Source organism: Rhinoderma darwinii, chromosome 2 (assembly GCF_050947455.1).
Source record: "Rhinoderma darwinii isolate aRhiDar2 chromosome 2, aRhiDar2.hap1, whole genome shotgun sequence".
Taxonomy (NCBI): Eukaryota; Metazoa; Chordata; class Amphibia; order Anura; family Rhinodermatidae; genus Rhinoderma; species Rhinoderma darwinii.
The window spans coordinates 161,667,950-161,690,886 of NC_134688.1; the positions used below are offsets into that span (position 1 = coordinate 161,667,950).

Genomic DNA, 22,937 nt, shown 5'->3' on the forward strand with positions numbered 1-22,937 from the left:
TTTCGCACAATAACTTTTGTAAAAAGAATGTATTTTATCTGTCGCCAAGTTGTGAGAACCATAACGTTTTCATTTTTTCGTTGACGAAGCTGTATGAGGGCTTGTTTTTTGAGAGATGAGCTATAGATTTTATAGGTACCATTTTTGGATACATGCAACTTCTTGATCACTCTTTATTCCAATATTTGTAGGGCAAAGTGACCAAAAAACTGAAATTTTGGTATCGTTTTTTAAGTCCATTTGTCGTATGGATACTGCAAAATGCGGGAAGCACTAGCTTTCTATGACGTATCCATACGACAAATGTCGGGAAGGGGTTAATAAAGTTTATTTATTGTACACAATGTGAATTTGTGCGTATTTTTATTAATTTAACGTTACTTATTCATTTTACTTTTTTTTAATACCATAAGGCGATTTTTAATTTTCATATTTGTATTTTAACTATAATGTACTGGCATATATCTATGCCAGTACATTAGCCTGTGTACTGATAGTACACAGGCAGTTGTTAGGGCATACCTAAGTATGCCCTAACTACAGAAAATATGGTCAAATAGCTCTGTGGTCCTTCAATGGGACACTGAGCTGTCTGTCCAGATAAGGTATTGGCCTCAATCGCATAAACGGGATCCCTGTGATTCAATCAAAGGAGAGTCACTGCGAAGTCAATGGAGAGGGGAGGGAGGAGGAGAGAGACAGAGGAGAGAAAGACACTGCTGCAGCTACTAGTGTTTTATCTCACCCCAGTCCTGGATTCTCAGCTACACTGCTCAGTAAATGTCCTCCATTCTGCTGCTTGTATGTGTGACAGATAGAGATAGGGGAGCAGGATTCGCCTCTTCTATCTAGCTGCTATGATGGCTCCTATACACAGGATGGTTTCCTCCCTCTCTGGAAATGAGTTTAGAAAAAACTGACGTTTACGAGTCATATCATAGTTAGAATTTGTGTTATTCCTCATGTTCACACACATGACTGCTTTGGAGATAGGATATTGGAAGCTCAATCTCCTTTTAATCAAAGCCACAATTTGCCTTGTCAGCAGACATATATTTGTCAGCTGCCAATGCTTTGCTTGCATAATATGGGAGGTAACTACTAGCCAGAAGGAGGTTCCTCAGCTGGAGACAAGGCTGTGGATAATTAACTGGATGGGATTTAGCTACTGGTGTTAACCACGTGTGTTTTCCTACTTGATTAAAAAGACAAACTTTACTGTTTGGGTGGCAGCTTAAGCTCCTCTAATTGCTTAAGCAATTGCATCCGTAGACGTCCGCAATTGCAGAAGCGTAGCTATGCAATATGGATTCCCCAAGAAAATGGCGCCTGAGCGATCCTGTGACCCTAAGGGGTTGGGTCATGTTGGTGACCTCATTTGTAGCCTCCCCTTTTTTTGCGGATCCATAAATACATATACTGTACATGTTATTTTAAATAATTATTTCATACTACTGCTCGAAACTATAAACAATATAATTATTTTTTTTCACAGTGTTTTTTTATGAGGACTTTTGGATTTTGCCAGTTTCTTCCCTTTACAATGTGAACTCATAGTCATAGATTTAAATAACCTAAAGGTCAGTCCTTCTAGAGTGTAATGATTTAAAAGACTGGCAGGCACAAAAATAGAATTCAAATACCTAAGGTCATTTCTTAATCACTCTTATCATCTGTGTTAGTAATGTCTGTATTAAAACTGTCTGGAGCTTGGGGAATGTGAATCATATTTATAAAAAAGGCCATTTATATTGTTTGATAAATCTGGGGAGTTTTGAGTATCAGTAAACGTTATCTGGGGAGTTGTCCACCCCACTTTTTTCTTGAGCTGTTCCAAGATATGTTGATTGCAGGGGGCCTGCGGGTGGCATCCACTATGATCAGCTATCATTGCTAGGGGAACAACTTAGTGAGTGATCACAACTCCTGCAGCAATGCTGCTGAGAAAATAGACCCTTGAAATTAGTGGATGTCCATGTAATGCGTAGACCTCAGCAATTTTATTTGCTGGAGCTTTCTGACTGATTAAGGGGTTCGCTCTGTAACCCACATATTCTCTTGGGTCAGACAACCCCCAGGTCTCTAACTGGTCTAACTTGAACTTGAATAGCGCTGTCTCCCTGATTCCAGCACTGTATTTTTTTCTTCCTGGGCCCACACCCCCTGTTCCAGAAATATGGTTCACTGTTGCGTTGGCTCCCTATTTGCTAATTTTCCAGAAATAGCCAAAGGGGAGTAGCTAGCTTCCCTGCCTCTGATGCTGACCAATGAGATCAAGGCAGCATGTGGGCAGTTCATGCCCATTTGGCTAACTACCGCAAATTAGCATATAGGGAGCCAACGCAACGGTGGGCCATATCTCTGGAATGGAGGGGTCAAAAAAATAGCGCTGGAATTACAGAGACAATGCTATTCAGTTGAGTAACCAGTTCATTTTATATGATCTAGTGACAGATCCACTTTAATAGGAGTGTACTGCATTAATCATTTTTTGATGCAAAGATGCATGTCCTCATTAGCATTACTTGTGGGAACTGAGAACCTTCTTGCATTAAATTTCTGGGTACATTGTTATTTTATAGCAAACCCAAAACTGTATTTACTAACTTTATAGCCACACCTAATGCCCTTTGAGATTAAAAAAAATTCTTATGGATTCAATCACAGATAAACAGTTATACACATTATTTTCTTGAAATCAATTTCTATTATTCTTTAGGAGAAATATGAGACGTCTTCATCTTCTCCTTACAGCCAGATCAGACCCAAAGCTGACTCAGAAGATATTTGCTCAGAAGGATAAAGTAGACCAGACTGACCATGAGTAGCTTAGCTATCTGATACATGAAGATCTGTTAATATACTGAAATAAAGCCGAGGCTGCCATCTGTCAGGATGTTGTGTTGTTCAGCACCTCATTTTGGCATATAGACAAGGCCTTTCACCAAATGGCAATATGGAAACCTGTTGCAGAAACTGCCATGAAAAAGATGCTTGTGATGGCACCAGCATGACCATCTCTCGTATAGCTTTCCTCATTTACTCTTCTTTCAACAAAGAGATATTTAACACATTAAATCAAACACAGTGTATTGACTTCAAGTGATTCATTCATACAAACATGTTAACTCCTTATGTTTTGTTATTTTATAACTGTATCATATTGTGCAGTCTGACATGTCAAACATTAAACGAAACCAAATGGAGAAAACATTATGTTGTACGATACAGAGAACAGGGAGTTTGGCAATACACTTGTCGGTTTCGTCAAACTTACAGTATTGTGCCTTCATTCCTAGGTCAAATGAGAGTGCATCAAACACAAAGAGATTTTTCTGTGTGAGGTCTGAGTGAATCAACAACATTCCTTCCTATGTTTAGTGCTACTGATTTGCAGAGACTTTGAACTATATCCACATGAGAATGTACAGGTATTAGACTCTCAATATGCAATTTGCGTGGCCCTTCAATACATCAATTTTTTAAGGGCACCTATGAGATGCTGTTGTTTATAACAGGCCTATTTTGTGCAAAATCCAAATGGGATTAAAGGGTCACTGTCGTTTTAACAAACTTTCCATAAATCATTAGTACAAACGAAGCTAAGAAACTTTGTAACACACCTTATTACAGAAAATGCCTATTTTTTAACTTATCAGACTCCCGCCGCCTCATGAACTGATCATTCACTCTCAATTCACTTCTAAAAGCCATCTTCAGAGAGGCAGAGGTGAGACAGATTTTCAGCTACAATGAGGGATCAGGTTAAAGTTGCTGCCCATAGAAGTCTATAAAGAGGGGAGAGGGAGGAGCATGGAGCAGCTGGAGAAAGAGACACAGACACACAGAGAGGCTGCTGCTTCTAGTAAGTGTTCTCCTGTCTTAGTGCAGGATTGACAGTAAAGGCCGGTTTACATTGGCACTTCTGCCTATAACAAGCGTTGAGTGCCGATATAACAAGTGGATTGGCGCTCATTTATAGGCCCTATTACTTTGTCTGTTGCAAACTGCATGGGGATGGAAGAATGTTATTACGATTGTTAGTTCCCCAGTTTGTTGTTAGCACATCTCCTGTTTACACGGGGAGATGTGCTGCCGACAAAGATAATTTTATAGGCTGCATAAAATATACGATCAGTCAACAAGCAAGCATTTTCTCTTTGCCACATGATTGCTGATATGTTTACATGTTTATGATTGTCAAAGAGCGTTCATACAAACGCTCTGTTGTTTAATCATTGGCCCATGTAAATGGGCCTTTACACTACTCATTACATCTATATAATGTCCTCCATCCTGTTGCTTAAGAGAGGTAGAGGAGAAGGATCTCCTCTGTGTATTGTGTATGGGAGACATAATAGCAGTCAGTCTCCGCCCCTTCAGGAGCTGTATTTAGGGACAGCTGACAAATAGAGATAGAGCTTGCACAGGGGAAGCTGCTAGAAAATGTAGAATACAAGTCATTTAAAGGTCAGGAATAGTGTTATTCCCCATGTACACTACCTGACGACTAATTCTGAAAAGGCAGGTACTCTTTAAAAAGGTTGTCCCAGAATCGACAATTATCACCTATGTACAGGATAAGTGATAATTGTCTGACTGCTTGGACCCCCATGTATCTCCAAAACAGGGTGTTCCGTACCCCCAGATCCTTCTCACTGCAGTGGCTGCAGTGAGAAGGATCTGTGGTTTTCGGGTGGAGCTTGAATGTAGCGGCGGTCGAGAATACGCCCACTGCTTTATTCAATGTCTTTGGGACTGACGGAAACAGCCGAGTGGCTCCACTGTACCTTTTGTATGCCTCCAATTTCATACAGAGGCATATATATATTTTTTCTATTGTATTCCATAAAAATTCCCCAAAAATTGCATTTTGTGGAGAATATCTGTGACGTACGGCACTCATATGGCTCCGACATGTGCACCTATTGGATTTTAAAGGTCCATCTGCTACGTTGAAAGAGACCTGGTACATGGTAAATGCATGGCACTGTTATAGATTTTGCATTAGGGCTGAAGAACTTAAGCCTCTGTTGCTTGGCCTTTATAATTTACTTCTATTATTCTTGATCTTGGATGTGTACTCTCAAACCAATTTCTTTATTTGTTACCATGGTATACAGCACACAATTGATGACTGTACATTATAGTATACCATTCCAAATATCTTTGGTTTCATGTGCAAAACAATACGCATAGTTTACATATCTGATAAACTGTTGCATAGAGCTTAGAAAACCTTGTTTTCAATGCCCCTCACTGATAATGTATCAGACTTGAAAAAATTACTAAATATAATAATTCTAAATTTTTCAGGGACGTTGCTCAAGGGAGAACTGCAAATATCTTCATCCGCCAACACACCTAAAAACCCAGCTAGAAATTAATGGCAGGAACAATCTGATTCAGCAGAAAACAGCTGCGGCTATGCTTGCCCAGCAAATGCAGTTCATGTTCCCCGGTACACAGCTGCAGCCAATGGTAAGTACATTTCCACTGTACACCCTCACATGTATGTTAACGTCTGCCTGGCTTTGTTTTCTTCAGGGATAAACCATGATGACTGGCGCTCTAATGAGAGATTACCAGTTTTCTGACATGAAGAGTGACAGGAAGGGGAAGGTCTATGAATGGTTCTCTGTAATCAGTTCCAAACTACATCAACATGTGTACAGAATGGTCACCAGAATTACTGGCTTTATTTTAGTATTACTCATTGTTGCCAGTTTGCAACCTCCATGGATTTAAACAAGAAGTATTTGGTAAAATATTGAGAATCTGTTTCCTTTTATAACATTTGATCACTATTGTGGTAACATAGTAGGGGGTTGTTCTGTACTGTACTGAAAATAAAAAAATCCAGGTGGGAACCTGCATGAAATAGAAAAAAAAACACAATTACAAAATTCATGTTGATGAAAAATTCTGTCGCAGTCCCTTACATGTAAATGATACAGCCACAGTGACGTGTCTAGCGCTGGATGTGACTGCTGGATGTGATGTCACCGTGGTTTTCAGGAGTGAGGAGCATGGCAGAATTTTCTTTACTTCAATTAGTAAGTATACTCTTGATCAATTTCCCACCTGTATTTTAATATGTCCAAAGTCCCAGACATCCCCTTTACACTTGGGAATAGTAAATTTTATATATCTGATGAATTCTTCTAGACACCTTATAGACCTTAGACATGCATCATGTATACATTTTGTTTCCTTTGAACTGATGAAAAAATACAAAACACAATTGGCAAAATTAGAGTAGCCTGTAGAAGCAGACATGAGTGAAAGTTAGTGAGCTATGTAATGCTATTTCTAGTATATTGTTTTTATATAGCATTACCTTTTTTATAGTGATACCACAAGGGTCTTCCATGAATAAAGCTGATCTGCAATTCCAGGCATAGCATTAAAACCACCTGCTTAATAATGTGTAGGTCCCCCTCGTGCCACAAAAGCAGCTCTGATCCGTCAAAGCATAGACTCTACAAGACCTTTGAAGGTGTTATCTAGTGCCAAGACGTTAGCAGCAGATTCTTTTGATCATGAAAGTTGCGAGGTGGGGCCCCTTTGGATTAGACTTCTTTTACACAGATGCTTGATTGGATTGAGATCTGGTGAATTTAATAGCCAAATCTAGACCTTGAACGCTTTGTCATGTTCCTGAATCCATTCCTGAAAAATTACGTGTGTCGGGGCACATTATCTTGCTGAAAAAGGCCACTGTCACCCATTAGGGTTTACTGTTGCCATAAAGGGATGTACTTGGTTTAGGTAGTTGGGACGTGTCAAAGTAACATCCACATGAATGCCAGGACCCAAGGTTTTCCAGCAGAACAGTTTTCCTTGGGCCATCTCTTCCCCAGGTAAGCAATTCACACGCACTTGGTCAACCATATGATGTATAAGAAAACGTGAATGATCAAACCAGGCCACCTGCTCCATGGTCCAGTTCTGATTCTCACATGCCCATTGTATGCACTTTTGACAGCGGACAGGACTCAGCATGGGCACTCTGATCGGTCTGTGGCTATTTGGCCTTAATTCAGCAAGATGCAATGCACTGGGTTTTTCTGACTTTTCTATCATAGGTAGCATTCATTTTTTCAACAATTTGTGCTATAGTAGCTAATCTGTGCGATCGAACCAGATGGGCTAGCCTTCACTCCCCACACGCATCAATGCTCCTTGGGCACCCATAACCCTGTCGCTGGTTCACCGGTTGACCTTCCTTGAACCACTTTGGGTAGGTACTAAGTACTGTGTATTGGGGACACCCCATGCCATTTTGGAGATACTCTAACACGGTCGTTTTACAATTTCGCCCTTGTCAAAATCACTAAGATCCTTACGCTTGCCCATTTTTCCTGCTTCCAACACATCAACTTCAAGAACTGGCTGTTCACTTACTGCCTAATATATTCCACCCCTTGATAGGTGCCATTGTAACTGAATAATCAATATTATTCAGTGGTTTTAATATTATGGTTTATGGGTGTAAGCCCTCGTTGCCCAGTCAAACTTTCTCCTGCCTGCAGTCCTGCTCTCCTCCGGGCTCCTTTCCCTCCTCCACTCTTTCCTGGCAGACATCCTACTCTTCCTACTAGTCATTATGCTTCCCGTCTCCCTAGCTGCCACCACTCTACTCCTGAAGCATCTGACTCTGGGCTTCCTAAAGGGCCAGCGCACGACAAAAGTGTTCCTATCTCACCTGTACCCACCTTTCCCTGACTACTAGTCAGGTTCCCCTTTTGTACTTTGCTTATTGACTAGGCTAGTTATTTGACCCTTTCCTTTGTCTTCTGCCTGCCCTGACCTGTTGCTCGTCTAACATCTTGAACGAATTCTGCCTACCCTGACCTCTGCCTGTCTGATTACAATTTTGCCTTCTGGTTTTGTCATTTATCCTGGAGTCCTTTCCTCTAAATCGTCAGAAAATTACCAACAGACCTACTCCTGTGGTAGCGACCTGGGAAATTCCCTGCAGATCCCTGTACAGGGGTTGAAGGATAAAGACTGGGGAGTTCCTTAAAACCCACTCCTGGGTTTAGTCTGAGCGAGTCCGTTGTAACCTGGTGGATCCAGATCTGTACCTTCAGGTGCATTACAATCGGTATCTATTGACAGACAAAACGTAATTAGATTTGTATAATGATCAATCAGTCACATATTTGCCACTGCAGCATGATGTTAGATTACAAGTGAGTACCAGCCGAACATGGAAGATCCGCAGTAGGTCTTTCAGAACAACAAGCAAAATTGTATGTTTGGTTGACAGTTATCTCATGTCTGTGGCCATTAGTATCTGTGTTCTGTGCATCTGGATCTAAACAATCACATCATAAAGCACACTAAAGTAAAAGGACTGCACATCTTATAGATATAGTGTTGTAGCCATATACATGAAAGATGAAATAATTAACTTACCGTATATATTAGATGCAAAATTCAGTAAAGGAAAAACTGAGTTTACCAATTCACGATTGACCATCTTTCTTTCTTATATTTCTATCCTATCTTCTTTTTTTCACTCACTCCGTAACTATAATGGAAATCTTGATAAAATGATATACATCTGTATATAAATAGTAAAGACAATTAGATTAATTTATGTCCCCATATCTGTAATGTAAATGTTTGGCACAAATAATGTCTTGCATAACAGAATTTAGCATTATTTTACATTTTTTTAAATGTTTGGCACAAATAATGTCTTGCGTAACAGAATTTAGAATTATTTTATTTTTTTTTAAATTTCATTCAATTTCAGTGCTGGATCTTACGCATGTATTTATTTCATAATTCACTAAATATATTTTTCCGATGCACTTACTAATGTATTTCTTCTCCAGCCCACATTTCCTGTAGGTCCAGCATTAGGAACTAATACAGCTATTAGTTTTGCTCCATATCTTACTTCAATGACACCAGGTGTTGGATTAGTTCAGACTGAAATGCTGCCCTCTACACCTCTCATTGTTCCCGGAAGTCCACCTATATCTGTCACCGGTTCTACATCTACTCAGAAACTTCTCAGAACAGATAAATTGGAGGTACAACTTACATCATAACCCTGAAATATTGATGAGTACGTCAGTTTTTGCACATGTTAGTCAACAGACTTGCCTAAATAGTGCCTTTCTGCTAAATGTTATTTTTTTCCTATGAATTTCCTTTAATCCTTTAAAGATCAAGACATTTTTCATTTTCATTTTTCCCTTTTTACAATCCCAGAGCAATAACTTTTTTATTTTTCCCTTTACGTAACCATATGAGGGCTTTTTAGGGAGAAGTTGTAGTTTTTAATGGCACCATTTAATTTACCATATATTGTACTAGGAAACGTAAAAGTTATTTTCTGTGGTGGAATGTAAAAAAAAAAACAAGCCATTTATCCATTGTTTTTTGGGTTTAGTTTTTACAGCGTTCACCCTGTGGTAAAAATGACGTTATTCTGCGAGTCAATTCGATTATGGCGATAACATATTTATATTGTTATTGTTATGTTATACTACTTTTACAAAACAAAAACGTTTTTTTTTTAAGTTTGTTTTATGTCACCATATTTTGAAACCAAGATCTTTTTAATTTTTCTATCGATGGAGCGGTGTGAGGGCTTGTGTTTTTTGTGGGGCAAACTGTCGTTTTTATTGATACCATTTTGGGGTACGTATGACTTTTTGATCACTCTTTATTGCAATGTTTGTGCGAGACAAGGTAACCAAAAAACAGCAATTCTGGCGTTTGTTTTTTTTTTTTTTGTTTTTTTTACGGTGTTCACTACGCTGGTTGAATAATGTAATGCTGTAATAGTTTGGACTTTATCGGATGCGGCGATTCCAACTATGTGTTTTTTTTACCAACTCCTATTAAGCCCTGCCTCTAGCACCTCTTAATAACAGCACAAAGCTGGCAGACCTGGAGGCCTTTATTAGGCCCCCAGGCTACCACGACAACCATCGGCACCCCACTATCGCCCTTTCTTCTAACAGCTTAGATGCCGTAGTCGCAGTTGACCGTATCCTTTGAGTGGTAAATATCGCTGATCCCAGCAGTTAGAGCAGAGTGTCAGCTGTAATACTCAGCTTACACCCGCAGCGTATGAAGTGGACTCAGCCTGTGAAACTGCTCCATACAATTCCCCTCCCCTTTCATGTACATACACTATGGGTAAAGTGGTAAAGCGAGAGCTTTAGAATTTATATGCCTCCTAGATAGGAATGTCACTGGAACTCCCATATACTTAACACACAAAAAAACTGTTGCATGGTGGTGTAGATAAAAGCTGTATTTTTTAATCGTTTTTGCATTTTTAATCCTAAGTAACATTGAGCTTCATCATTCCTAAATAGAAAATTCCTGCTTCCTTTCTAGATGTTTCAAACTGGTAGCTCAGTGAAGACCTTTATATGACTCCTTGGTTTACATTGGAGGTCGGGAGGCACATATTAGGTTAGCTGTACACAGCTAGCAATTTGAATGTTACTTTCTTCACTACTTTTATGAACCATGAATTTGCTATATATCCAACTATTGTGAACTTGGATTATAGTGTTGTACCAGCATTTTATGCATTATTGCAGCTATGTAGAATTTGCAGACCTTTATTGATGTATCCTTGTATGTCTTATGTAGGTATGCAGGGAGTTTCAGAGAGGAAACTGTGCACGGGGAGAGACTGATTGTCGCTTTGCGCACCCAGCAGACAGCACGATGATTGATACAAATGATAATACTGTAACCGTTTGTATGGATTACATTAAGGGTCGCTGCATGAGGGAGAAATGCAAATATTTTCACCCTCCTGCACATTTGCAGGCCAAAATCAAAGCTGCACAACATCAAGCCAACCAGGCTGCAGTAGCGGCGCAAGCAGCTGCTGCAGCTGCAACTGTAATGGTAAGTGCCAGTAAAGTACTCACCCGCCTTCAGTATGGTTATGTATGAAGCAAGTCAGTTAAGCTTATTTTACATATATGCAACTGTAGGTTTTTGTATCATACAGGCTAATTATGTTATTTTAGGGCAAGAAATAGAATGTTGTGTTGCCTCAGAAAGTTCTGTACATTGCTCAGCAGAAAAGGTAGTGTAAATCTAATTTCAGCTCTGACTGATTTATATAACAAATGTCACCAACTTTTACATACTTTTTTTTCTTCACTTACTGTTTATCGTAATCTTATTTTTTTCTATTATTTTCCAATATACAGAAGTAATAAGGTAGATTCAGGTAGCGTTCAAGAAAAGGGAGGGAGACATTTGTTCCTCTAGCACATGGCAGGAAAGATTTTATAAAATCCAGTTTTTGTTTTATAGTGTAAATCAGCAGGGAACCTGTCTCAATATATTGGCAAATTACCTTAAAGGTAATCTGTCAGCAGGTTTTACCCCTCAAGATTGCGAACAGCGCTAAGAAAAATCAAGGTTGATCCAACCATAGCACCTTAATGTGCCACATATCTTGGAGTTTTATTATTATAGTCACTGTAATTCTGTTTGTATTTGTAACCTTGTCTAAATTCCTACTTACAGTAAAAACAACAATGTTAGGCCTCATGCACACGACCGTAAGGGTTTTAACTGTCCAGAAAATACGGATCTAGCGGCAAACAGATACACATCCGTACCCGTCCGCAACTGCGGAATCGCCCATAGACTTCTATGGGCGAGTTCGTGCCGCAATTGCAGGCAAAAATAGGACATGTTCTATAATTGGCGGATCATTTTTACGGCCCGGACACACATCTGTAAATATACGGAAAGGTGTATGTGGCCAATAGAAATGAATGGGGTCTTAATTTCATCCGTAATTACGGATTACGTAATTACGGATGAATATTACGGTCATGTACATTGGGCCTTATTCCATGTCCATCTAAGAAATGCACCTGAACGATTCTAAGCAGATGATATTATTATAGTGCAGGCTTGTACTAATAATGAAACATTCTTTATATATTACAATCAAAAAACATCTCAAGGAAACAACGAAGTGTTAAACGTTCCCCTGGAATAACTTCTGCAAGCTGACCTGCATTCCCTATACAAGCACACAGTATACAAGGATACCTCTCTGTAAGAAGTTTTACCAGGAACGCCTAGCCTAATAGGCTGTAGAAGTTCAAACCAAACTTTCCCTTGATAAAGGGAATACAAGGAATTTTATATATTTGAAAATTAAAGATAAACTCTCCCCATAAACAGTAATACAATCGTTATTTATATAGTGGCAGAATATTCTGCATCCCTTTTTAAAATGTGTACCAGTCAAAAATGCTTGACGAAATTTCTACTGGTAAAACAACAGACACCCTGATGGAAATTAAAGTCGATGGAACCCATTAAAGTCGATGGCTACCATTGAGCACCATCAGTGTCCGTCATACAATTGCTCCGGCACTGCAGTTTTTCTGTTCATATGATGGAACAGAAGAAAGGTAAGAACGAACCCAGAAGTGAACCCAGCTTAAACTCTGATATGTTCTAATGTTTTTTTGTTTACTTTTCACAAACTTCAGGGAGCAGGTCACTAAAAGAAATCTAAACTGTGCTGGAAAGATAAAACAGCAAAGTGGAAAGTCATATGATCGAAATGTCCAGTCAGTACGAATGAGCCCAGAAACAATTACAATCTGTACAGGAAATATCTTATATATATATATATATATATATACTGTATGCCAAAAGAGATACACCGCAGGTCTATTCACATTACATCCATGTTTATCGTGATTCGTGCTTGATTCTTTTATATCTCTATGAATGGGGCGTACACTCATAATGGTATTATCTACCTTTGTCCATGTCCAACTGTTGATGTCTTTTCATCCAGTCATGTAATCAGGACTCTTGTTTTTTTGCGCATCATAAGCCGGTGTTTCCACATTTATAATTGTAATAATAATCTTTACCTTGCTATCTCAATGCAAGGTTGGAACAGTTAGTCCAGGCTCTCAGCCCTTCATCAGCGGTTATACACTTCAATGGATCCATTGTACCTTATATTCTGAAATCCTTTTGTTAGCATACAAAAGGCTATTGTCCATATTAGTAGTGATAGACAATAGCTAAGAATACATTATATAAGTGTGACTTGTCAGATCGAGTCACATGTGTGAATAATAGCAGCATTCTAACCTAACAAGTACTACTGTACGTTGGTAATGAGCACAAAGCTGTCACTCATATTCACTACGCGCATTGTAATGAGGGAGATGAATACAGTCTATTGTAATCTCAGGCAATGCAAAGATTAACGCTTACATTTCCTACATGGACAAGGTAAATATACAGCTTTTCCTGCATTTGTTATTTTAGTATGTTTATTTCTTAATTTTACTTAAAGGGTTATTCTGGGTGCTATTACCAGTTCAAATCTAAAGAAAAAAGCATGTCAGATGGTAAATATTGGCTCAGGTTTTGTATTGAAATCCTTTTAAAGATATAGGGCAATCTTTACTTTTTGAAGTTTTGTTTTTAGGAATCCAATGTGCGAAATATATTATATTCTCCCTACATTTATTTTTTTATAAACAATCTCTAAAGTTTAAAAATTTCCATAGGCAATTTAAACTTGTATTATTTATAGTATTTATGATACCAACATATTCTGCAGCGCTGTACAGAGAGAATGCAGTTACATTTGTCCCAGTCCCCTCTATGACTGTGAATCTAATTTCCCATTCTCAAATATTTGAAAGCCATTTTTCCTAAACTCCCACTGCGGAAATCAGGAAAAACTCAATCCAGGCTGGAAGGTAGCCGTGCTAACTACTAACCACCATGCATCCCAACCAGTTGAAGGGGTTGTCCTGTGAGGACAACCCCCTTTACAAATGAAAATCAGTTGATTGTGGAAAGTCTGCTAAGAGCTTCTGCTGGGTAAAGCAGACAGCACATTTTGGAAACGTGGTATTACATGGCGCCCATTCACGTAAAACTTGATGCAAGAGTCTGTTAGAGTGAGAGACGCCCCATAAAGTGTCTCTCTAGTCTGACTGATAGTGCGTGTTCCAAGGAGGGAACCTGATCCCTCTAAGATATAGGGCATATAGACAGGGAGCAGATATACTTTGTTACTTCCAATCCCTATGCAACTTCGCAGTCCACATGCATGATACACCATATTCACTGCTTGGTTCTAGGCTATGCATGTTCAGTCATGTTATAAATACAGATTACACCATTTGGATTTGGGCTATATCGCCAGTGCCAGAGTTTATTGCATTATACGGTATGTATAATACAATAATTATTATACAGTATTTAGGGCAATAATATTCTATCCAGAATGATAGGATTGTAAGTTGCACCACATGTTTCTCAAAAGCTATGTGGGGATAATCAAGTGTGTACTACTCCCATCACATTCCCATCAGAGTGCCCCCATTTACTGTGTCACCAGAGTGCCCCCATTAACAATGCCACCAGAGTACCCCCACTGCGTCTCAGCAGAAGCTTACATACTTGTGGGAGAGAGAGATCTGCGGCTTGTGGTCTTGCATAGGCCAGGTGCTATTAGCATTAGTTTAATGCTTTGAACTGAACTGTTTGAAGCATTAAACTAAAGACTGGTCCACAACCTACTAGGCCCCCATCCATGATCTACTAGTAGAACAAGATAAACAGGTTGCCAAGCCAGGCCTAAAGAATATAAATGGCAGCCAGTGGTTGCATAAAGATGCAGTGATTTTGGGACAGAATTCTGATACTTATATAGCTAGGCCCCGTTCAAATCTTATTTTTTCTTTCCGTCCGAGGTATACGTCAGAAGGAGTCCTGACGTATACTTCTGGCAGAAGGTAGCGCTGTACCCGGGGAAGCCCCTGATGTCACTGTCCATATATGGACAGTGATGTCAGGGGCTATTAACTACAGAGTCCCCAGCCAAATCTTCGCAAGCGTTCTGGCTGGGGACTCCTGTCTTGGGAAAGACCTTGATATCACTGTTCATATATAACGTTGGGACGTTAGGAGATGTAAAAACCCAAAATCCACGGCCATGACAGTGACGTTAGGAGCTTTAAGATGCCGGAATCCCCGGCCAGAGCATTGAAAGCTCTCTGGCCGAGTACTTCGGGAGTGTAGGAGCCCCCAATGTCACTGTCCATATATGGCCGGGGACTCCGTTATTGAAAGCCCCTGACATCACTGTCCATATATGGACAGTGACATAAATGGGTGTCCCCAGGGACGGAATCCCCGGGCCGAATGCTACCTGATACTCTTCCTAGGGTTTCCGGTCCTCGGGAAGCTCCCTGAGGTGTACGTTTTACGTATATTTGTGACAAATGCCATACAGTGGCATCCCTCACACATGTTAAAAAAAAGTATACAACACGGTTTACTTTTTTTTTTTTTGCGGGATCCCTCAGGAAAGAGTAACATAGTATACTATGTTATTCCATCATTCAAATAACAGGTATACCGACGTATACCAGCCCGACGAAGGCCAAAATCATTTTTTGAGTACTCACTGTAAAATATTTTTCTTGTCCAGTTCATTGGGGACACCCTTTGTTCATGGTTTTTTTATGGTTGTCAATTGGAGCGATTCTCCTCTATGGTTTTGACTTACTTTCACTTACTTTGTTTCTGCTTCTAATAGTGCTTACAGACAGACTGAACCCTGTGGACACGTTTAGTAGGGCAAAAATTTTATGTGAACAGGCCCTAATGCAACTAGTGCCCAATTTTGCATTACTTCTTGCATGTATGTCAACCGTAAAACGGTTATAAATATGCATACACAAGAACAGAAAAAATAAACTCCTTATGTCATTACAAATATGATAGTGTTGAGTTAACTGTCAATTAATCCTTCATGGTGTATAAAGTATTAATATTACCTTGAACAGTACCCTGTAATCCTGCACCTCAAAGAGTACACCCTGGTGAGATAATTTGTCTCTAGTGATTGTACTTATTCTGTAGGTGTACAGCAGTCAGTGTTATAATCTTATTTTCACGCACATCCATATTATTCTTTCCCTACACTTGAAAAGGATTTGATCTCTAAAGTAAACCACATGTCCTTATAGCAACGAAGGAGTAAAGCTGTTCTACTGATGCGGTTGCCAGTTTCTGAGTCATGCTAAAGAAAACATTTATTTTCTGGATAACATGGAACATTTTAAGCCCACAAGAATTTAAAAAAAAAAGTATGGCAAATAAGCTCTAAATCCTAAAAAGGAACATGCTTTGCTGTTAGTCAGAATAATTATTGGAACTGGCATTTGGATAGATTATAACAAAATAAGGCTCTATTCACACTTCTTGTGTGCCCCACATCAGATGTATACTTAAAAAAAAAAAAATTGTAAGACAAATGTATACCAACTGCATACTGTTCTGATGGATCTGTTATACATTTGGGGTTCATTTGATGGAAGAAAATTGTACTTTTATATATTTTTTTTGTTTGACGGATTCAAACATAGTCCGTGCTAACGTATACCCATATAACAAAAAAATTGTATCCAGACGTAAATCTGTTATTGGGATTCATGGGGGTTTATCTTCTACTAAGGCCCTTTTACCCGGGCCACTTATCGGGCAACGAGCGTTCATATGAACGCTCATTCCCAATCAATGCCCAGTGTAAACAGTTCAACGATCAGCCGATGAACGAGCAAATGCTCGTTCATCGGCTGATCGTATCGTTTATGCAACATGAAATATTATTGTTAGCAGCAAATCTCCCTGTGTAAACAGGGAGATGTGCTGCCGATATGATAGAAATGTATGAGGATGAGCAATAGTAGTAAGGATCACTCGTCCCGATGCATTGCTCCCTGTGAAAGGAGCAAACGAGCCTCGATCACACGAGGTGTCTCGTTGATCAGCGCTCGCTTACACGGCCCACGTCAGGCCGTGTAAGAGGACTCTGTCTTCCCATTGCTTGTGCATATTCTTATTAAAACAGTAATATAAAGAGGGCAAAACTATTGAGATACAAGTGGAAGGGTGGATTTTAATAGGTACATATAATAAGGAAACTTTCTTATGCGGATGAGCATGCTTTCATTTGAAATTGGTGACATAATAGACGTAGATCTGTAACTGCTGTTACTTACCTGTTCTGCTGAGCAGATGTAGTTTTAGCATTGTAATGATGATAGAATATATGTTATGCTAGTTATAGTTTTAAAGGAAACATATAAAATGTATTCTTGAGGCTGCGTATCATATATCTATGTTAGTAAAAAGTTTATTTTGCATTACAGTCTTGAGGTATTGCTGGCACATTTCTATAGAGCTTAGATAAGACCTGTATGTAGATTTAAAAGCAATATTTAGCATGTCAAATATTAGAGTACAACAAGTTCCCTGTTAAATTTATTCCCTCCCAAACATTAGCATAAAATGGCATTTAAAGTATAAGATCGCCTATTGTGCTGCTATTTGTTGTGTAAACTTAAAATCTAGTATATGAATCAAGTTTTGCCATGTTATCTATTATCTGTCTATTTAATGGTTAGTTCTAAATCTCATCTTCTTTATTGTTTGCGAAGAACTTGAACGTAAATGCTATAGCAACAGTGACGCTTGCAGACAGTAAGACTCTCCATCCTAATAGAGGAGAATTGCCATAACTGTACGTCTGCTCAAATAGTTTATTGTTCTTACCGCTATGTTTTGTTTCTAATCTAATAAAAGAAATTGTAATATTTCCGTAATTATATATATTATATTTAAAGACTATACTCGTTCCAAACATGGTGCAATTTTTTGTAATATTAAAGAAAAATGTAATTTTAATATCATCACATGAGCAGTGCAACTGTTGTTTAGGAGTATATGTGCTGCAGGCATTGATAGCATCTATCCATCAAAATGATTTGCAACAGGTTGGAAATGATTTTGACTGACATCTGCTATTTTTCTCTGTTTAACAAGATTTACAATATGAAGTACTGTACATTGCAATTGTTTTCTTTTACTGTAATCATTGTAACACAGTTCAAGAAAAGATAAAGAAATTCCCGGGTTTCAGCTATCAATTGCAATTTTTTTATTTTTGTTATGAGCATTACTATTGTTGTGTGCCTCACTGTTGCTACAATATTTCTGTATCTTAATAAGCAGTGTTTAGTTGCTACTTCTAAAAGTCTCTGGGCTACAGACGTAATAGTGATTTTATTCCACTTCATTCTAGAATATTTGTTTTATTGCATAGTCCCTTACTGGAAGCCAGGTCAACGCAGGGCTGTTTGTGCCGAATTATTACAAAGTCCCATTTTACAAATTGAATTTTTTTTTCTTAAATTATTTGCATTTTTTTCAGAATTTTGAAGCATACTGCATTCTCATAAAATTGCATTAGTTGATAGTTGTGGCATTTTTGTGGCATTTATTCCCCACTGACTAGAAAGGATTTGTCCCATCAGGACAACTTCTGCTCATGAGCCATACTAGGGCAAATGGGCATCATAAAGGTGTTGGGTCACCCGCTTGGTGTCCCCCCCTATGAGCTTAGAACAGAGAGCCGATAACAAGCCATGTAATACGACTAAATGTCTGGCTGGCCACAACTTCCCCAGAAAAATGAGCCTCGTTGGCTTCCATATTAAATGGGTTGTCTGTGATGAGACACCCCATTTTAATGGGTAGAAAACGTAACATAAATAAAACAATTGTATGTAAATTGTTTCATATGTTTTAAATTTTTCCTTGCCACTATGCTCTCCTATATGCAAACCCTACCATATGATACACTATGTCCATTTTATTGTTTAGTTTTGTTTGCTTTAATATATATTTTTTTCCATTTACGATGTTACCTGAATATCAGTATCAAGGGCTTTAGCAGGATATTATTATTACTGTTAATTTGCAGCCTGAAGACTTTGATAAGTGAGGCAGTAAAATATCTGGTTTATATATTTTAGCACATACGTGTGTGATGATATATTAACCGTAATCATGTTTGGAATAGACAATGGTTAAACCCATCTTGCAATACAAGAACTAAAAAATTATTACAAAAATAATCGATTTCATTTGCTTTAAAGTTACTAGGCATCAGTATACTTTTAAGAGTAGTAAAATACAATGATAATATTTTGTTCAGGTGGCAGCACATATTTAAAAAAAAAAGCAACTAACGTCTGGTCTGCCATGGTGGAAGCTATTTAATCTTGCTATGAATTGATCTTTAATTTGCAAATGCTTATTCGAGTCTGAGAGATGCTATATTAATTTGATTTACCTGAAACATCTGTATTTTACTCTCTTATCTGCTTTAACTAAGGTACAGTAGATGCATTTTGCTTTAGTACTAATTCAAGGTGTAATATTCATTTCTTTAAAGAAACATTTTTGTTGTTGTGCATGCCTAGTGTTTTATATGTTGTATATTGCATTCAGAATATTTTTTTCCTTCTCACCTATCCACAATGCAATGCCGTTCCCATGATGCACCTCTGCTTGCTGTTTACCTGTATGTTAATTCGCTTGAATCCCATTGGCCCACTGCCATCATGTGCTCGCTGCCTGTTATTAAAAGACGCAGTCGACTGCCAAAGCAATGAAGCGACCTCTCGAAGCAACTGTAGATCTGGTACTTTGACCTTTCACCTTTTGCTTTGCATGTAGCTTTTTTCAATGACGCAACTAATATTTTTTATTGCTTTTTTAACATCATCTGAGACAACCAATGCATATAGCTAATGTATGGAAATGATCAAAGTCGTAATTAGCCATCTTCATTTTTTTTCATACGTTACAAATAAAGATTGCTGTTACACTGCTAACATGGCTTCATTTTGAAGTACTTGTATACAAGATAAAGCTGAACCTATGTTCTATGCCATTCATTAGAATAGTGGAGAAAATTGGCAAAATTACAAATTTATATGAAATGTATAAAATCTTATCTTATAGTATATACATTTGTCTATATCTGATACCTGAAATCAAGAATAGAATCTGATCTGCACAGATGCTATAATGCTCATGTAAATTATATTATTTCTGTAATCTTGTGACTACAGGTTTAATGTTATGGTAATCATGCTTTTGCTACCAATAACCAAATCTCACTCATTCTGCATTGCCTCAGTTTGGGTTAAGGTGCATGGCAAGGCATCTTTATTTTAGTTACATTTTTTTTTACTTCAAATTTTATCACAAAACGTAATTAGTTGTTTATGTGTGTTTCCGGGTTTGCATAGACTTTCTGACCTCTACAAGTGTCATCTAATTCTTTGTTAACAGGCTTTTCCACACGGCGTCCTTCATTCTTTACCAAAGAGACAAGCTCTAGAAAAAAGCAATGGGGCCAGCGCACTTTTTAATCCTAGTGTCTTGCACTACCAACAGGCCCTGGCGAATGCACATTTGCAACAGCCTACGGCATTTTTTCCAGCAGGTATGTTTTATAGTCTTTGCAGTACTGAAAATACAATATAAATCTTTTCATTTTATTAAAATGTATATGATTTGTATGAATTTATTTCTTCAGAAGCTCTTACAATAATCTGTTTGGCAAGGCATACTTATAAGTTGTGGTCAAAGTATATCTATCCTATAGAAATTGTACACAGGCAACTCCGTAGTCATGATGATGCAGTCTGTCATCTCACTTGGGGAAATCGCTGAGGCATGAGGCTCTCATGTATCATGCCTCAGTGATGTTAACAGTTTCTAGGCCACTGTGTGCAGATAACAGCTGTATTGCAAAGCCCATCCACATACTCTATTTCTCTCTATTCACCAGAGATATTTTGCCAAAATGACTTAGTAATATTCTGTTAGATATAACAACCATAATAAACTTCCTGTTGAGATAACATTTTCAGCTAATATTCATGTCTTAGGCTCTGTTCACACTGTGTTTGTATATATCTCGAAGATATCCAGATGTACACTGTAACGTTCCCACCTCCATGCTTTGGGCCAGAAGTATGCCAAAATAATGTCCATTTAGCTGGTTTTCATCCCTGCTTTACAGTACAACAGCAAAGCAACCTAACCCTACGTGAATGTTCACCTTTCAACACCACGTTGCTTTTAGGTCCAACATTTCCTAATATAATTAATTTCCTAATCCATCTTTTTAGCCATGGAATCTAATTTTTTCTGATACATAGCTTAAAATACTCTGCATGGGCATACAGTTAAATTGAGAAAATTCTGTCTGTCATCAGCTACCACTAGGGTAGGATGAGGAGCCTACTGCATTCTGTTTTATGATTGACTCCATAAAAAAAGCTCCCCCTAGTGGTTTCTGAAGGCAGACAGAATTTTATCACTTAATGTTTATGCAAGGAATTTGGAGATCTGCATGAGAAGTGTGAGTGGACATTCACTTTAAGCTTTAAATCATTTTTTATAATAAAATTTAGCGGTATATGTGTTCAATTGTATAAGTATACATTTGCATACATCTGCGGTATATATATATATATATATATATATATATATATATATCATTTTTTTTTAATTAAATGTATACGCTGAATATAGTTGCCGAGCATGGTTTGAAGAGAGCATTGGTCTGTCTCACACATAGCATATTTGCCTGTTGCTGTAAAACAGGATTAAACTGATATCACATTTTAGACACTAAAGTAGAACAAACTGGACAAATGTTAACTTGATGGAAATTGAATAAATGCATGGAGTTTCTGCTTGAGTGCACTCACTATAATAAAATATGGCGTTTACAATACTCACCATCATGCATGTATAGCTGAAATATAGAATGTTTTATTGCAAAACAGCTAAAGGATGTATTTACACATTGCAGTCATATGGCCATATTTGCTGCAAGTTTCACAACACCGCTGCATTGTGCCATGCTTTTGCAAAAACTGCTGCAAATAATGCGATATGCAACATTTAAATATACCCTCAACTGACAAACCTCTTACACTAAATTTTCTCATCTGTGTAGATGGCCACAGTTTCAGCTTAACAGATGTAATTGGAAAACTAATAGATGAACTTAGTTCCTTCTAGATAAAGTATCCATCAAGATAAAGTATAGGCATCCACATATGGATGTAGCCATCTTTAACTTGATTCTGATAACTTGCTGCAGCCTGATCACACAACAAAAGCCATTGAAAAGTCATTGAAAAAGTCAAGATAAGGGATCTAGCCATTGTTTATTTAATGCGTTAAAAGTCAAGGTAAAGATGGCTACATCTGTATGTCACCCATAAGTTTCCATCATAAAACATGTATGCCACTGTACGCATTATGTTTTATTTTATTGGATGCTTCTGAGTGGTTTACTATGTTATTCGATACAGTAAGAAAAAAAAAGTACTTCCCTGATGTAGGGCAACAGGACAATAGAGCCCTTTGGATACGTTTGGCATATGTGCCAGGAACTTTCCTATTGCATACACCGGACATAGTGTTCAAAACATAATGTGAACACAGCTTAGAAGTGAACTGCAGGAGCACAGGGTCAAATGTGTTATCAGTAGAACATAAACTCAGAAACTGCTCACTGTCAGGTCGTCCACAGACTTAGGCCTCATGCACACAACCGTACAAACTCCCGTTATTACGGGTCGTAATTACGACCCGAAATAACGGGCCCATAGACTCTATTGGCCACGGGTATCTCCCCGTATGCTTACGAGAAGGTGCCCGTGCTGTTGAAAAAGATATAACATGTCCTATTTCAGGCCGTAATAATGGCACGGGCAGCCCATAGAAGTCTATGGAGCTCCCGTCATGACGGGTGGCTACATGTGTGCACCCGTCATTACGGCAGCGTTGCTAAGCGACATCAGTAAATAGTCACTGTCCAGGGTTCTGAAAGAGTTAATTGATCGGCAGTAACTCTTTCAGCACCCTGGACAGTGAATTCCGATCACAAAATAGAGCAACCTGTAAAAAAAAAAAGACGTTCATACTTACCGAGAACTTCCTGCTTCTACCTCCAGTCCGGCCTCCCGGCCGTTGCCTTGGTGACGCGTCCC

General features: G+C 38.4%; 1 protein-coding gene across 10 annotated transcripts in view; it reads left to right on the forward strand.

The window, feature by feature from the left end:
- MBNL2 (muscleblind like splicing regulator 2) overlaps positions 1-22,937 on the forward strand; it is a 148,157-nt gene that overhangs the window by 108,926 nt on the left and 16,294 nt on the right. For 4 of the 10 annotated variants that reach the window (XM_075852396.1, XM_075852400.1, XM_075852397.1 and 1 more), the window contains exons 3-7: positions 5,317-5,481; positions 8,850-9,050; positions 10,633-10,896; positions 19,505-19,558; positions 20,215-20,368. In XM_075852396.1, the coding sequence (XP_075708511.1) occupies positions 5,317-5,481; positions 8,850-9,050; positions 10,633-10,896; positions 19,505-19,558; positions 20,215-20,368 (838 nt within the window). The remainder of the gene's footprint in view (positions 1-5,316; positions 5,482-8,849; positions 9,051-10,632; positions 10,897-19,504; positions 19,559-20,214; positions 20,369-22,937) is intronic. The other 6 variants (XM_075852399.1, XM_075852401.1, XM_075852402.1 and 3 more) reach the window with 4 other exon arrangements.